An 18,564-nucleotide genomic window follows, 5' to 3' on the forward strand; every position below is an offset into this window, starting at 1 on the left:
GGATTTTAATTATATGAAATCATATATGACCAATATTAAAGTATATATGACCAATCATGAATATAGAATGCATAGATGGACAATAGTTTAATTATTTGTCCTTTATTTCCAATTTTCCCTTGTTTTTATTGTATTGATATGTTGGTTTATGGTCAGTTGGGCCCATGATTTGGCAACATATCGAACCGGTTTAGTTAACGGGTTCTTCCCAATTAAAAAAATTATATAGTTAAAAAAATAATATAATAATTATGGATGTCTTTAAAATTTGAGACACCACCTCAAAATGTCTTCTCAAAATGTCTTTGGGAAGACATTTTAGGAAGGGTGTCTCAGATTTTAAAGACGCTAATTAATTATAATATTAAGTTTCTAAACTATATATTTCTTTTATTTGGGGAAGACACCCATAAAAATTTGTGTGATGGAGATGGTCGAAGTCATTCATCTCTCTATGATATTAGTGTCTCTTTATGGCTCATGTTCCTTTGTCTATTAAAAGATGATTACACAGAGACATGATTAGTAAATTTGTAACCATTGTCACAAACAAATGATTCTAGAGATAATGAAAACGTTTTAGAGAGAAAAGGCTTTGAGAGATCAACCGGAAGGATATTTGAATAGTGGTTTGTGCTTGATTTCTGTTTGTGATATTTTTGTGTCGATTCACAATCGATTATGTGCCAAATTTGTCACTAAACTGACTATGTTTCGATTTAACACTTCCGCATAAAAGAATAACAATATCCTTACAAATTCGTTGGAAATTAGAAATGATAAGTTCCGTAGCTCTTCGTTTAAGTTACGTGACCAGGAAAGAATAACTGAATTGTTATCCTACTCATGTTAGTTGGCCCAATAATTGTAAGTGGACCAAGTTTATAGAGGCCCAACAATTATTACTCCGAATTAATATTGTTTTTTTTTTCGTTGTCAAAGGAATAAATAAATAATTGTCTTAATCTTGGACCTATTAACTGAAATCAAGTGATTTATTCGGTGTTTTTTTGTTTTTTTGGTTGTCAAAGTGTTTCTTTAGTTCTTTCTGTTTTAAATAATTTTTAAAGTGACGAATTTTTTTTTCTTGATAGTCTGTCACCAGTTTACTCAAGTTTTGTTATGCTACAGCCTACATGGTAGCTTAATTTAGTTGAAAATACACAAAAAGAGAGTGGTAAGATTGATATAAGATATATAGTAGAAATTTTTCATTGAATTCTTTTCTTTCAACTAATTCTTCTTTAATTGTTTGATACCAGTACGGTAATAAGCTATCCAGATTGGCTAGAAAATGTGGTAATCCAATATTCTTCCAATTCTTGGATTTTCTGGCTTTATCGATTTTTTTTGTAAATAGGCTTTTAGTTTAATATTGTTTTCAGTTAACGAAAAACATTAGCTCACATTCAGCTCGGGTTTTGTTTTTTATTTGGTACGGTTTGAGTTGGGGTATGCTAAATTGAATTTCGCTAGCTACTCTAGATTACCAGATAGTGAAGAACGTATCCATATGGCTACTAACATTATGAGGGATGCAAATCATGCAAGGACTAACAAACAAACCGAGGGTCCAAATATGATTTTTTAGAGTGAAATATACATTGAACAGTACACCCGACTCGTTGGACAGTAAAAATTAAGATGAAATCCAACTAGGACTCCCATGATTAGACTGAGTAAAAATGAAAACTTTAAAGGACAAAAAAACGTTAGGGTTTCTTGAACAAGGATTTTATAATTTAAGTAACATGAACTAAAAATGTTGTTTGAGACAAAAACACTTGCAAGATTTCCTTAATCTTATTCGTAGTCGTAAGAGAGAGGAACGAATAACGATAGACAAGATGGGAGTTGGGAGACACTAAGTATTAACTATAAAGTGAGTTCCTTCTGACATATAAGTGAATTCAATTGCATTTTCAGAAACTTCTGCCCCAAAAAGTCCAATAGTCTATACACAATATACAAATTCAAAAAATAATTGATATATCAGTCTCCTCCTGATTATTTATATATATAATCTTGTTACTATGGAGTATATACACACATATAGATAGATATTGTATGTAGATATATATTGGCTTCACATGGTCTCATATGATCAGAACAAACATCAACCATGCAATATATATTATACAAGCGATCTATATGAAGTTTGTGAGAGAAATTAAAGGAACAAATGGGACAATCAATTTCAACTTCTTTCGCTCCAACGTTGGATTTCTAAGTTATGTCGTTTATTTAGCCAACCTTGGTCTCGGTAAGGGTTTCCATATGATATCCTTAAATCACTTTAAACAAGTACCGTAGTATCAAACAAAGATGTGTTAAAAGGCAAAGAATATCGAGTAATTAATCAAACTTAATTAGGAAATGTCCTTATATATTAATCATTACAATACACAAAAAGATAGATACATATCATATCTTGTTCTTCAACTTCAATGATCAAAGTTACCTGTTATGAAGTGGATTTGGACCAGTGGGAATAACCCTTTTTGAGTCTAAAGCAGAAGAGTTAGCGATGGTTCCCATAGTGTCATACTTTAAAACTCGTGCTTCGTCTTCTTCATATGATCCATTCTTCATCAGCAAACTCCGCATTGAAGCTGATTCCGAGTGATGTATGAAGGCAAGAATTAGGAGAGAAGAAGCCAATATCATCAAACCCTTCATGATCATTTGTCTATTTTTGGTCAAATATTGTTTTTGTTTGTTTGATGGGGATATAATATGGAGGAAAGCAAAAGTTGGATTGTTATAAATAGCGACGTTAGATAAAAGGGCAAAAAGAATTAGAGTGGATATATTTATATACAAGCTATACGGTGCATATAAAATAAATAAATGAACCATTTGACTAAATGAAATAATATTTTAGCTTAAAAAATAATTAGGTAATTATGTAGAAATCATGCATGTTCCTCTTTTTCTCGTTTGGAAAGGTAAAAAAGGGTTCTTCATTATGTCTTTGATTTGAAGATTCATAAGCCTCAGCCTCATTAAGTGAGCCTGTGGACACATTTATGGTAACAGTAAAGCCGACATGTTATAATTGAATACAATAAATAGTTTTTCTTAATGAATAAAACCCAAACATTCTGCTACGCATTGATGAGGTCTAAGAAAATTACATTTACGATTCACTATGGACGACGAATTGCAATAGATTTGTGATCGCTTAGTGGTCCATCTTAATTTTATGATAAATTTATCATCACCAATCTCTGTATAGCTAGGGGCGAATGTTATTTCACATTTCGAAAAAAAATTGTTAAAAGTTTTTTTTTTTTTAACAACATGAGTCATGCAAATCAATATTTATATTTTGCAACTAATCTTTATAACTACATGATCATAATATATCCAAGTCATGTCCATTCCATAAGAACTTGCAATAACGAAAAACTAAATTTACCATGCAATGTGGATATATTCAGGCTCTTCTGAATTCCCAATTAATTTTAACATCTTAATTAGAGTTTTCATATATATACATGGGTTTTATTATGTGAAGAAGAGAGTATCAGAGAAAACTTTGAAACAAAGCACATGAAAAGTGTAATTATTTTGGAAGTGAAGTTTTAAGGTAAGTGAAAAGGTGAAATGTAATGTAACCCATGCTTACTTGCTTCCTCCTACTAGCCACTTTCAATTTCAAACAAACGCATTAACTTTTTTTTTTTTCCCAAAAAGGATGATTTTCCTCATTCTCAACTTCACACCATCCCTCTTTCTCTCAGTTTCTTGACTTTCCAATATATTATTTGTGAAACTTAGCAGTCGATAAATATCACATGTTTATTTTTATGATCAAACAATAAAACTAAAACAAACCACATGAGAGTTTAAATGCGGACACGTTGAAATGTGTTTTTTTTGCTAAGAAATGTTGAGATAAAATTTCAAACTATTTCAACCATGCTAACTATAACTATCTAAACTTTTGAATTTATACGATACAATAGCGTAAGTCTACCAAGTACCAAAAAAAGAAGGAAAAAAAGTCTACCAAGTATCATTGTCAATACCAATCAATATCTTGGGATATTAGCCCTCTATAGTTAGTTCTATGAATGGAATGATACTCACAGTCTCTCACAAAAAATTAGGAACTTGTTTGATGAAGAGAAAACTGCAAAACAAGTAGAGTAATACGAACATAGACGTACACACACACACCATGATCTAAGAAAATCACATTCTGATGTTGATTGCTACTAATATTTACTCTCAATATACAACTGTCTTGCTTTTCTCTGTACACGCTTTCGTGTTTTTTTTTTTCAATAGTATACAATCAATGTTTTTAATTCGTTTATAGTGAATTTATTAAATGCTCTCTTCTGCTTTGGCAAAAAAAATGCTAGTATCTTCTTTGAATGTAACATTGAATGTCAAATATTTCCTGATGGAATCGATATTATATACTCTCTCCGTTTCGTTTTAGTTGTTTTTAAGGTTTTCTCACACAAATTAAGAAAAACATTAAATTTTCTGTTTTACCATCTATTAATATATTTTATAAAAAAATTCATTGGCCGAAACATTAAAACAGTAGGGATAAAACTGGAATTTTCACAAAACATTTGCATCGAAAACCTAAAACGATAACTATTATGAAACAAAATTTTAACTCTAAAACGATTAGTAAAACGAAATGGAAGGAGTATTTTTTTAAGAAATTGAACACATTGGTTAAAAGCTTTAGAGAAGTAACTAGCTAGCTTTCCAACAAAAATGTTATTTGTTATAAAATTTAAAACACAAGCCAATGAAAATTTTCAATAATATTTTTAATCAGCGGTTTGCATATATGCGAAAATCCTTTTTTTCTTACTTCTCTATTGGTTAAAACGGCCTAGGTTTTCACCAATTTAAACAAAGTTGCTTCTCTATTCAAAAGTCCTTTAGCTATTATAATCAAAGTTTTAGGTTTTAGATTCTTGTTTATTAAAATTTAAGTTGCAATTGTTGTAAAAATGTTATTTTTTCTTTGAATCTAATTTAATATTATATTAAAAAAAAGCCTAAGTTTAGATATCTTGTTCACGTACGTCAACATGTAAATGAATTAAATATAGAGTTTTATTCTCATTAATAAGATATATCAAATATTTTCTTGGAATTTTGTACATAATTTTGAAGACAAACAAGTTCTGAAGTTTAATAATAAACAAAAAAGGATTTCTGAAGAATTGGCAAACTAGTGTTGACGGAGGCACATGTAAGCGAGAAGATAAAAGACAAGAGTTAATTCTACGTAGACTAAGGGCTATACTACCAAAAGCTGACAAATACAGTTAGGCATGAGTAAACCATAAACTACTGTTAGATTTTGGGCAAACAATAAATAGTGTGTTGCATTTTGCATGTGTATGTATAATTGATTAGTGCATTTCGTAGCATGTGCAAGTCTGTGCAATTGTAGAAGGTTATAGGTTGTTTTTCTAAGTACTAAGTTTGATGTTACAATGGGTGATCCAATCCCTAAAACACTAATTTGCTGAAAAAAACTGTAGTAAAAGTATATAAAAAAAGACGAAACACGCTTAAAAGAAGTTTTGAGCGTTAACAGAAATCTAATTTCTGATTAAACTTACTAGATTGATCCAAATAATGACTTTAATTACTAGAATGTCTCATAAAATATGGGGGTAATACCCTTGCTCTCTTTGTTAGGAAAAAAAAAGTCAAATTTACCTTTAAATTTTTGGAAAAACGTTGGGAAAAAATTTTAGGAATTTTTTTTGGATTTTTAAAAGTCTGTTGTATTCGTTATGACATGTTTATTTTAAATGGCAGACTTATTTATCAACGACAGATTTTTTATCTCTCACAGACTTAATTTAATAGGTTGTGACAGACTTAATTTAACACCACAGACTTTCATTACTTTGACAGATTTATTAAAATTAGTGGCAGATTTATGATCATAGTGGCCTCAGACTTTTAATTTTCATAAAAATATCTGTCATCAAGTGACAGATTTGTTTTTGGAAAAATAATTACTAGTAAATACTAGAATAACTTAGTAGTGATAACAGATTTTTTTGATGTTATGACAGTTTTTTTTTTTAAAACAAAAAAACTGTCGAGTGATAGCAGATTTGTCACACAAAAAAAAAATTGCTAGATTGACATACAATCGCAAATGAAATATTTATGTGATGACAGATTTATTTACATTACGACAGATTTAGGATTAGTTCAAAGAAAACTGTCACATTACGACAGATTTAGTGATGAAAAAAGAAATTGCTGGAATGACTTCATATAGTGATGACAGATATGTTTTACGCAATGACAGATTTTTATTTTTATTCATATTATGACAGGTTTTTTATACATATTTGATGACAGACTTTTCATGATGGACTACATGACAGACTTTTTAAACACGACAGACTAATCATTTCTTTGTTTTTGTTTGATTTTAGAGTGCTCCCCAGATCGAAAAAAAAAAAGATAAAAAAGAAGTAGAAAAGGTAAAACTCTCCCAGGCGTTATTCCCGAGACTTCACAAGAGCCTCCATTTTCCGGCGCCGGTGTAGCTACGGCTCGCCGGCATCGGACGCTTTCTTCTCTTTGCTGCTCCGCTTCTCCCGAAGAATCCAATCTCGTTTTGTCTTAAGTTTTCCAAGTTTTTCGTCCACCGAGAGATGTTTCAGATCCGACAAAGTTGCCTCTCCGGAAAGTTTCTCGGTGACGCTTCTCTCTTCGGTGATTCAGTTCCTCTCTCGGCTCAGTTCCGAAGTCCTCTCCGTCCTCTCCGTTTCCTTCCACCGTTCACACCTCCGATGCATCTCGTCGATTGCAGATCTAGTAGCTTTTCTTCTTCGAAGAACTCTCGCTCACTGTTTCGACGTGCTTCGCCTCCCTCTGGAAAAACCAGCAGCTACTTCGCTCCCGGCGACTTTCCCCACTTCTCACCATGTCGCGTGGATCGGCTCATCCGGGTGATGCCAGTGATTGTTGTCCCAGCGACCTCCCTTCCCAGAGATCTTTGGCCTCCTTTGGTCTCCAGGATCGATGCCCGTGTAGCCCCTGTCAACCGCCGCCGCCGCCGCATGCCTTCTCCCACGCTTGGATTAGGTCAGTTCTCCAGATTTCGTTTTCGGAGGATGCATTTAATTTGGGTTGGGCCCATCTTTGGGTCTTCAGAATTTTGTGCTGGCCCGTTAAGCTTATTGGGCTTCCAGCTTGCTTTATGCTGCAATCATGCTTTTTTGGCCTGCCCTACTTTTGGTCATAAGACATCTTCGACGCCCACCACCATCCCTGTCTATCTCCTATTTCCCTTTTGTCATCCCTTTGCCATCTCCTATTTCTCCACTCAGCGGTTTACCGGATACTTCTCCGGGTTCCCTTTGCCTAAACCGGATACTTCTCCGATAGGCCCAGTTCGCTTCCGGTCTAGAACCACATTTGTTGGTTCGGATTTCGTCCAAATTCGGCGAAGCTTGCTCACTGGATACTTCTCCGGAGTCTCCCTGCCTGTGTCTTTGGCAGTTCCTGGTTGTTCTCAACTTAGAACCACGTTTGTTGGTTCGAATTTCAACGGCTCTTCAAGTTGGTGCTTTGTCACCCATGTCTTGACAGCCAATTCTAGGATTGTTATGTCTGCCCTAGTTGCAGATTCAATCTCGTGCAGCATAGCACTTTGTGTGTTTCATGTTGTCCAAGGCGTCTTCTCTCTTATTCTCTCTAGTGTTATCAAGGTTCAAGGACTCCACGATGACGTTTATTGCTTAAGTGATAGGATTGCTTTGATCTATCCTTCTTTCTGCTTTTGTCGTCATTGACTAGTTATTGTGGTGCAAGTCTACACTTGAATTCTTTATCTTTTTCATATAATACTTTGGTTAAATTTTGATAGATTATGTTTGTCATGAAACGTTTGAAAGATTATGAATATTCCATATTCTTTAGATGATGAAATAAGTTTACAAAACATGAAGAACACCAAGAACAAAAGAGAGAGTTTAGTAAACATGTATATCACAATGTTTTAAATCCTGGAAATAAAGAACAAAAGACCTATAAGTACGAGATTACATAAATCAAAGTCACTCATTCGATGGACTCGTCCATGAGACTAGGGATCTTGAAACCTACACCACAAAGATCAAGATTAGACGGTTTGGCTGACTCTCTCACTTCATCAAATAGCTCTGCTGCAAGTTTAACACGTATGGCCATCAATCATAGACCATATCTCATGAAAGTTATCCACTTTCAACTGATTTGTGAGGAATAGATGTACTTTCTTGGCAGCCCATGTGTACTCTAGTTCAGCTAGCTTGATAAACACACCTAGTGATGATTTCTCCAATTCATCCCAGACATCAATACCTAATCCTTCTATGATTTGACCAATCTTGGACAGATAACAATTGTGGTTCATGCTTCTATGTTGCAAAGGTGATTTTCCTTCTGCATATAGACGAGGAGGATATTTGAAGACATTACTCGAAGACGCCATTCCTGAAGATTATCAAAATAATAAATCAGCATATAAGAGGATTAATACAATCACATAACAGAAATACTAAAACTAGGAGGAAACAAGTATACAATCGTCAAAAATTGAGATATAAGTTTCAATAATCATATGTGACTTAAAGTGTATGAAATTAATTCATACTGAGTTCTTGTAATCTGCTCCCTAGTAGCACCGAAATGACAGTTGAGTCTTGTTTTATGAAAATTTATGCAATGCAGCAAAAGAACAATGAGAAATCAACAAAAGTAGCTATTCAATCTGTAAAAAAGGTGAATCACTTATATAAACTACACATTACCAGAAGGTACAGGAAGTAATGCAAGGGCTGTTGAACCCACAAGAGAGATGCCACGAAGAAATAAGAAACGGAAACATTAAACTAACCAATTGCAATTGCAGTTCAATCAAAATATGAAAAAGTTAGGGTCCAATTCAATTCAATTCAATCAAAAACTTTTTTTTTTGAGGAAGAGAAGTCTAAAAGGACCAAGCTATATTAGACAACACATTCTTGTGTGCCAGGAACTCAAATTTGCTCATAATTCTTGTGTGCTAGTTATATCTAATAAACACATTCCAAGTTACACAACTTCAATTGTTACTTAAAAGTCATTTGAATGTCAACAACCCTGAAGTTACTTAATCTCATATATAATCAAAGGAAATAGTGAAAACACTTCAACTAAGAACTGAACAAGTAACAAACAAAAACTTCAGAACATACAAATCACACAAAATCACTAAGACTTCTGTTCGTAACATGCAACACAATCCAATTTCAAAGCTTAAGACTTTATTGAACTCGAGAATCGATAAAAACCATACCTTTAAGCAGCGGAGAATCGGACCTAAGATTTATTTCCCTTGTTGCTTGAACTTGAACCTACAAGAGAGATGCCACGAAGAAATAAGAAACGGATCGTGTTCTCCTAAGAAAATATGAAAAGTTAGGGTTTTAGAGAATCAATCAAAATTGCAATTCACACAAATAATTTCAATAGTGAAAAATTAAACTAACCAATTGTCAATTGAGCATAAAGACGTTGTCGATGGAGGAATAACGGTAAAGGTGATGGCCAATAGCTCTGATTACACCGGAAAATCAAATGAACAGATGATTATAGGACGAGACCTCGCAAAGCAGAAACACAGAGACACAAGCGGCGATGGCAAATGAAGATTAGGGTTTAGGGGAAACGCCGGAGACTTCGGGAAGACCTGGAAGTAGCCGAAGACGCCGGAGAACCAGAGAAATTGGCGGCGGATTCCCCAGAGAAAGAGCACCGTCGTTCGTCTATAGCCGCTCTTCTCTAATCTTCGGAGTTTGCGGCTGTTTTCTTCGAATCAGCGGTGGAACTCAATTTGCAGCGGATTCAAGCCTTCGACGGAGCTCCGATTTCAATTCAAGTCTTCGTCGGAGTGAGTAGCGTTTGCAAAGGCTGAGAAAAAAAAAGAAAGAGAAAATCGTAAATACATATTAGGGTTAGGGAAGTGTTTTTTTGTTTTTTTTTTGTGTTTTGTAATTAAAATTGAAAAGTTTTATCTGATTGTTTGAATTTTTTTTTCTTGAGACTATTACAATTAAATTGGGGTTTTGGTCATTTAACACAAAATTTGTGTTAGTCTAGTAAACTGAAAAATCAGAGTGTTAATCTAGTTATTAATCTCCAAATTTGAGTCAATCTGGGTAATTTTCAGTAAAAAAAAAATAGATTTGATATTTTATTAGTCCCACATTGGAAATTGGTAAAAATTTCTTGGACAATATATAAACTGAGTGTGTGGTAATCCTCCTTCTTTAAACTAGATTTTGGATGTGAGTTAATTAGCTAAAACTACTAAACAAGTTTGAAAAAAGCTAAATTACACTACAAGAAATATGGGCATTCTTAACATACTGAAAACGCTGTTATATCGTTTACATAGCGCTTTCGTAAACACTGTTTTTGCCGGAGCTATCTTAGAGTGATCACGTACAATAGCGCTTTTTTGATATGCTATTGAATGTGTACGTATTATAGCGCATTTATGTTGTTATTATGTGATATATTGTGGCACATGTTTTTCGCTATTTTAATTATTTAGTAGCAATGATTTCTTGTAAGGAAACAATTTATAGTAACATGTAGTTTTAGCTAATATTTAATCTATGGTTACAGAAATTAGTCATAATATTATATTTACCAGTAGCACAATATATTTATAATAATTTTGTTTTATGTAGCTATGGTATTTGGCTAATCTCAATATATGATTTATTTCTTAGATCGCTTCATAACGCTATATATTTTTCTGAAATTTGGTGCTCATAATAATATATGATATGCATTTGCAATACAAACTGAACATTTTTATAGAAATATGTTATCAGACCATTACAACAACTGTCTTACAATAAACCACATAGCAATACCATCTGTTAAATTACCAAGTCTCAAGTCTAAAGACTGAACAATGCAACACAAAAGAAATTAAACTAAAGAACATGATGCTTCTTACACATTATACCAGCACCACTTTGTCAACTGGCCAAGCTATAGTCGAACCTAACGCATCTTCCATACACTCAACCGCAGAAGAAGGCCTCCAAACCGCTGCATCATCCACCTTGACTATATCTACCCAGACGCGGACTCCGTTATTGCCCAGAGGAACAAAGTGAACTTTCAGGTCAGGATCATTTGAAGACCAACGTCCTTCAGCAACAACCCTGTTCAATCCTGTTATATTCATCAACATGCACTTCTGATTTTCCTTGCCAACTACTACTGCAGGCATGCTTTTCTGCTAAGTGAAAACAAAATTAAATATGACATATCTAAGAAGCAAATAAAACCATAACTTATTTAGCACAAAAATATTTAAGAGGGTTATAATTACCTGAGACTTCAGAGTAGGGGACTGTGAGGAGGATTGTGACTGAACCTGTGTTTTCTTAATAGGAGCTGAAGGGGTTGATGCAAATTGTTGAAGAGAAGAGAATGAACCTGCGGGTGTGTCAATGTTTACTCCATAGAAGATAACTCTGTGGACAGGCCAAGCCACAAAAGACTTTAAACAATCATCCAGTGTTGACAGTTGTGGAGTGGGTCTCCAAAGAAATGTTTCAGGTTCTACCACTTCATCAATGAAAATTTTAACAGCTCCTGGTCCAATGGGAAGTCCATTAACCAATGCCTCCCTGTCTTTACTTTGCCAACGACCTTCTGCAACAACTTCTTCATCATTTTTACCCCAGTATAGTAGCTTGCATAGGTTGGTAGAATTTGCACTTGGACTCTGCAGTTAACACATGCAAAGAAAAAATATGATTATGTACACTATCATCTGATATCTATAAACTGATGTACTAAGAACCACTAACCTTAGGTACACTATCATCTGGTAACACATCATCATAGACAACACAATAGTTCTGGGACCATGCAATCACTGTTCCAACTGCTTCTCCAATAGTAAATATCTTCTGTGTGGGTCTCCACAGCCATGCATCTGATTTAATAGCAGTTTCAACCAATACCTTATAAGCTCCAGGTCCTAAAGGTGTGTCGTCGATGAAGTCACCACGGTCAGAAGACAGGATAAGTCCCTCAGCAACTTTGTCATCAGTACCAGACCAATCATGCAACACACACTTAGGTTTAGATCTATTTTTCACACTCTACAAAATGAATTAAATATAAGTCAATAGTTATATACTTATATCCATCATATTTAAGCTATTTGGTAAATTCATGTACCATAAATACTTACTGTTGGAGCAGAGTTTTCACCTATTTCAGGTTCAGTTTGTCTCTGTGAAACACAAACAAAAACCACATATATAATAAGCATACTAAAAACTCAATAAATATTTGTATTACTACTAACACTTAGCTTCAATAATTCTTACCTGGTAATTCATTTTAGCAAGTGCTTCTTGCAAGTCTTGAACCTGTTTCTGTAGTTGGGATTGGTTTTGTTACATATCAGCCATATGCTTGCATATCAGCCATATGCTCTCAGTCTGCCTGGATTATCAGGTCCTAATACCTGAGAAAGTAGATCGTCTTTTGGATTGATGATGTGGATGAGGGATCTCCAGATGCAGCAAGCTCATTTGCCTTCCTATGAGTATATAGCAGATTTATATATGTAAAAACAAGATCAAACATGAATGAAAACAGAAATCATTCCAAAACAACTTCAGAACTTACAATTTTCTCAGCTGCATTAGTATTGACTGTTGTACCATCCTTTTTGGTTCGAGACTTCACCCAAACTTTCAGTCTTGTGACTTCTGATGGTTCTGAGCATTCTTTTTTCTATGTAAGAAGATAAGATAAAATTAAAAGAACATTATACTTCAATACATTGACTCATATTGAAGATATAAAATACTTACCAATTCTTTTGCAAGCCTAACCATTCCTTTACGACTGCAAGTGTGAGGAATTTGATTACGTCTTCTCTCCTTGCATTCATCACTCACAGCCTAAAGATGAAGTTAGTAAAGATAAGATATATCTAAATAATTTTAGTGTTAATGAGCTACCTGAAATTCAGGACTAGTTTTTAGCTTGACAAACTTTCGCCATTCCCCAATAGGAACATTCTTTGGTCGTAGCTTCATCATATCTGCGTTGTTGTTTGCTTTAATCACATTCTGTACCATCCTTGATTTGTAAGATCTCCACAGGCAACCCATATGTTTGATAACAGCAGCCTTTTCATACTCTCCATCAAGTTCAAATCTTGCCTACAAAAGAAGCTAGTTAACAGATCAAACATAAATATTTACATGTTAGAGATGAAGAGTAGGTGATCACCTGAATAGACTTCCACAAAACAGTTTTACGCTCTTCCCCAATCTTCCTTCAGTCTTCAATTATAATAGGAACATGTTCTCTTACTAAAGAACCTATGTATGAGGATAACTTAACTGACCCTGGTCCACAGGGTTCTGCTAGGTCAGTAAAATCAACTCTTATTCTTGAGTTTGGATCCTTGGCGATGTCTTTCATCTTTGTTGGTCCTCTGCGTCTCTTTGGCTGCTGCTGAACTGGAATTGCAGCCTCTTCAGATTGGTGATGTCCTTCTGTTTCTTGTTCTGCATCAGCTGTAGGTACCTCACCATCTTCTTCCACTCCAATATCAGTCTCAGAAGTTGGATGCTTCTCATTATCTGCTAAGACATCACCCTCATCTCCATTATCTTCCTCATGTGATTGTTGAGTCTCAGCTTCCATCATCTCCAAATCTGGTTCAATAATACCCAAATACTCTGGCTCCACATCTTCTAAAGGGGTTTTCCTCTTTCTTGAAACCTTTTTCCTTGGAGCCATCTTAGTTCACCTGAAAAGCTCAAAAGAACACAAATAATGAAAAAAGAATTCATTAGTTGATGAGATTATCATGTAAACACCAATTGAAAATTCCAAATATGAAAAAGAATCAGTTCCCAACAAAACAAAACTCAAGAGAATTCTCTGCAACTAATACTACACAATAAATCCTGTAGATGCTGATCACACATATATCCCTTCACAATCACTCTGGGCATTCTGAGACTCATCATTTAAGTCTTCAGTATTCATATCAATAATCGAAGGTAATGGTCCAACATCTGTATCTTCTTCAGTTTCCTCATTGTATCTTCTAGAAGGACCTTTCATCACAACAAACCAATTAGATGAATCATTTTCCCTAGAATAAAATACTTGCTTTGCTTGAGACGCTAATATGAATGGATCCCTTGCAAAAGATGTCTGACTCTGATTCAAGTTAACTAGTCTGAATCTATCTTCCATCTTCACTCCATTACCTCTAACTGCCCATTGACATCTGAAGATGGGAACATAGAAGACATTGTAATCTACCAGAATAATGTCAGTGACTCTCCCATAGTATGAAACCCAATCAACAACTTGAGAAGTGTCCTTAGCACTAGAACGACACATGGCTGTGGCCTCATAAAACACTCCACTATTCTGACTTAGCCTATCAACAGAGTTTGTGTGAAACCTCAGGCCATTCACTATGTAACCAGTGTAAGACCTTGCAATGCTTCTAGGACCATATGCCAACCACTTTAATGTATCTTCATGCACATCCGAGTCCATAGGTATCTAATATGCAGCAGACAACAAGTTAAACTCTTTATATACGACACCAAAACATAAAAATGTAAGTATATATAAATACTTGCCTGTTTTTTTAACCATTCTGCAAAATTTTGAGTATGCATACTCCACAAAACAGTAGCATCACGTTTGCATCTGGCATTAGTGTCTTGTAGATACTGTAGATGCATGCTAGAATAGAAAACAGGAATACAGTAAGAATGGTTAAAGTAAATAGAAATTAAAGTAAATATAAAGTTGACTGACCAACTTACTCCACATAAGGATCAACCATTGCTGTATTTTGAATTACAGCAAGATGGGCTATCTTCTTCTCCATTTCAGTAAAAGTGAATGAAGTTGCTGCAGATATAGGACGACCCTCTAGGATTGAGCTACTCTCATACTCTGTATTTCTGTCAGCTTTCTCTTCTACATTTGTAGTCTTCCTCAAAAAAGCATTGCAAAACTCCATGCATTCTTCTGCTAGATAAGATTCAGCTATGCACCCCTCTGGTCTTGCTGGATTTCTGACATAATCTTTCAAGACTTTCATGTACCTAACAGAAATAAACACTAAATCTGAGTACCACATGAAACAAATAAACACAAAATATGGAAACCAAATTGAAATTTTTTTTTTAACAGAGAAACCTGACCTCTCAAATGGATACATCCATCTGAAATGGACTGGTCCACCCAATCTGGCTTCTCTACCAAGATGGACACACAAGTGCACCATTATATCAAAAAAGCTAGGAGGAAAGAACCTCTCAAACATACACAGAGTCTCAACAACTTCTTTTTCCAATACAGTAATCTGCTCCATATCAATAACCCTTTGACAGAGAAGGTTAAAAAATGAGCATAAGCGTAGGATAGCAACCCTTGGACCTTTTGGTAGTAAACCTCTAACTGCAACTGGGAGAAGCTGTTGCATCAAGAAATGGTAATCATGTGATTTGAGTCCAATTACTTTGCAATCATCTAATGATATGCAACTAGATATGTTAGAATAATAGCCATCCGGACCTCTGAAGTCATAAAGCCGCTTACAGAAAACTTTCTTCTCTTGCTTTGACAAGGACCAAGGAGCAGGTGGAAGGTAGATTCTTTTACCTCTTTTTGTAGGGTGCAAATCCTTTCTAATGCCTAGTAGTTGGAGATCTTTGCGAGTCTTTAAACCATCCTTTGATTTACCACAGTGCAACAGGGTAGCAATAATGCTTGCACAGACGTTTCTCTCCACATGCATCACATCTAAATTGTGTCTTACTGGCAGGTCCTACAAAATACATTACATAGTAAGTTAATATAAGTTAATCGTAAATATTTATACTTTAAGGGACATTAGAAACATACCTCCCAATAAGGCAACTTGAATAAGATTAACCTTTTCTTCCATCTTGATAATTCCTCCTCATCTGTTTCTACTTCTTCTTCTTCATCTGACTCACTATCAACTTCTTCCTCTTCATCTGACTCTACAGTAGCAGGCCTAGCTCTCTTCTTCCCAGATTCTCTCCTATTACCAAAATCATTTTTGAAATTTTTAAGTAGTACATATATATTATGACCAGTTAATATCCTACCTCTGATTCCATGTTCAGCTTTCCCATCAAACCATGTCTCTTGCCCCTATAACTGTGAGTTGGTGCAAGACCTTTGCGATGACACATATAGACATGTTTCCTATAGTTACTCAACCACATACTATCAGTGTTCTTCCCACATAAAGGAAAACCCATCTTACCTTTTACTTTGCATCCAACAAGATTCCCATAGGCAGGAAAATCACTGATAGTCCAAAGGAGCATTGCTTTAAGTGTGAAAGTACTCTTGCTGAAGGAATCATATGTCAACTCTCCTGTACACCACAAATGGATTAGATCATCTATAAGAGGCTCTAAGTAAATATCAATGTTATTACCAGGTTGCTGTGGGCCAGGAATCAACAAAGTAAGCATAATGTTTTCCTTCTTCATGCACAGATCTGGAGCCATATTATAATTAACTAAGCAGACAGGCCAACAACTATACTTACTGTTCTTCATGTTGAAAGGATTGAATCCATCAGTAGAAAGACCCAGACGGATGTTTCTTTGTTCAGCAGCAAAAGCAGGATATTTGGCATTAACTTGATCCCATGTCACAGAATCCACAGGATGTCGCAGTTTTCCATCATTACTCTTATTATGAAAATGCCACCTTAGGTCCTTGGCAAGTTTCTCGGACCTGAACATTCTCTTCAAGCGTGGGATAATAGAAAAGTACCTTAGAACTTTCTGTGAGACACCTTTCTTTAATCTGACCAGTGTGCTGGTTTATCTTCCATCTTGAAGCCTTGCATTTAGGACATGCGTCAAGCTTCTTGAATTTCTTCCTGAAAAGGCAACAGTCATTAATACAAGCATAAATCTTCTCATATCACATATCAAATGATTTCAGAAACTTCTTCATATCATACATTGATGTATGGAGAACATTGCCTTCTGGTAGCATATTTGAGAAAGTCTCCAGTAGATCATTGAAACTTTTGTCTGACCACCCATTCTTTGTCTTTATTCTATACAGTGAAACAATGGCTGAAAGCTTGCTATGGTTTGCAGAACTAGGATATAAAGGAGTTTCAGCATCTGCTAGCTTTGCAAGGAACTCATATTCTTCCTTGTCCTCAGCCTCACCATCAACATCATCCAATAACTGACCCCTATTAGCCAATTCTTCATCTAAGTAATCAGCAGCTCTGTATATCCCTAAAATCTCTTCATTCCACTGATTACTATTTCTGTCTACAGCATCCCCTGAAATCATTTCTCCATGATGATACCAATCCCTCCTTGTCTTGTAAGCCTCATCCATACCCTTTCTTACTAGATGATCAACTACTACACTGCCTAAATGACGATCTACATTGCGACAGTCAGTACATGGGCATATTATCATATCAGTTCCTCCTAAAGCAGCAGTGACCACATGAACAAAGTTCAAAGCACCAATCTCATAAGCAGGATCAGTTCTTGAGTACATGCCAAAAGAAAGAAAGCAACAAATTCAGATAAACATAACCAGTTAAACAGAAATTTATTTCTGTAAATAAACTTACTTGCATAGATGAACCCATGTCTTGTCCAACATTGTATCTGCTACCCTTATTGAGAACCGTTCATATTGTAATTCAAAACAGCATGATTCAGGCAGCAACACAGTACATGTGCAATACGCAAAAGATTCACATTAACAATACAGTTTTGTTTAACTAATTAATCATAAGACTGAAAAAGCTCTTAACTGTTCAAATCTTCTGAAAGAGAGTGTTGATTTTGCGAAGTCCACACCCAAACCTGAAAAAAATATCTCAAATTACTGACTTTTCATAGAACCCTAAATCGATATATGTTTTTTGGAAATTCAGAAGAACCATAAGTCTTAAATCGAATCAGAATTCAGTATCATCAAGTTAAGACCATCAATCAGAAGAACCCTAAATCGACAAATTAAACTTGAAATCAGAAAAAACCCTAAATCAAAAAAATGATTTTTTGAAATGGCTGTAGAAGCCGAAGAAGTTTGAGCCCTAAGAAGAACCCTAAGAAGGTACAGAAGCGAAATGCAAAATGAAAGTGAACTTGAATCAGAAGAACCCTAAGAAGGTACTGAAGCGGCAAATCAGAAAAAGAAATCAAAGAAAAACGAAACAGACCGATAAGTTTGAAGGAACAGTCGATTAACAGATGAAGCTCGAGGGTGAGAATAAATCCGGTGAAGCTCGACGGTCGTCTTCTCGTCGGAGATCTCGAGGGTGACTGTGTGTTTTGTTTTTTCGACTGTAGCTAATTTGTTTTTTTTTGACTAAGTGTCGAGGGAAAGACAACCCTATGGCGCTATTAATTTTACTAATTAGTCAATTTTCATTAAGTGTTGGCGGAATAGAGTGATTTTAGATTCCCGCAT

The 18,564-nt window shown here is 35.0% G+C and overlaps 1 protein-coding gene across 1 annotated transcript; it reads right to left on the reverse strand.

The window, feature by feature from the left end:
- Positions 1 to 2,281: 2,281 nt before the first annotated feature.
- On the reverse strand, positions 2,282 to 3,232 carry LOC9321675 (CLAVATA3/ESR (CLE)-related protein 19). The gene has a single exon (XM_021033638.1). The coding sequence runs from the start codon at positions 2,857 to 2,859 to the stop codon at positions 2,458 to 2,460; it is 402 nt and encodes a 133-aa protein (XP_020889297.1). The 5' UTR covers positions 2,860 to 3,232; the 3' UTR covers positions 2,282 to 2,457.
- Between the last annotated feature and the right edge of the window lie 15,332 nt (positions 3,233 to 18,564).

The sequence above is a fragment of the Arabidopsis lyrata genome (genome assembly GCF_000004255.2).
Source record: "Arabidopsis lyrata subsp. lyrata unplaced genomic scaffold ARALYscaffold_3, whole genome shotgun sequence".
NCBI lineage: Eukaryota > Viridiplantae > Streptophyta > Magnoliopsida > Brassicales > Brassicaceae > Arabidopsis > Arabidopsis lyrata.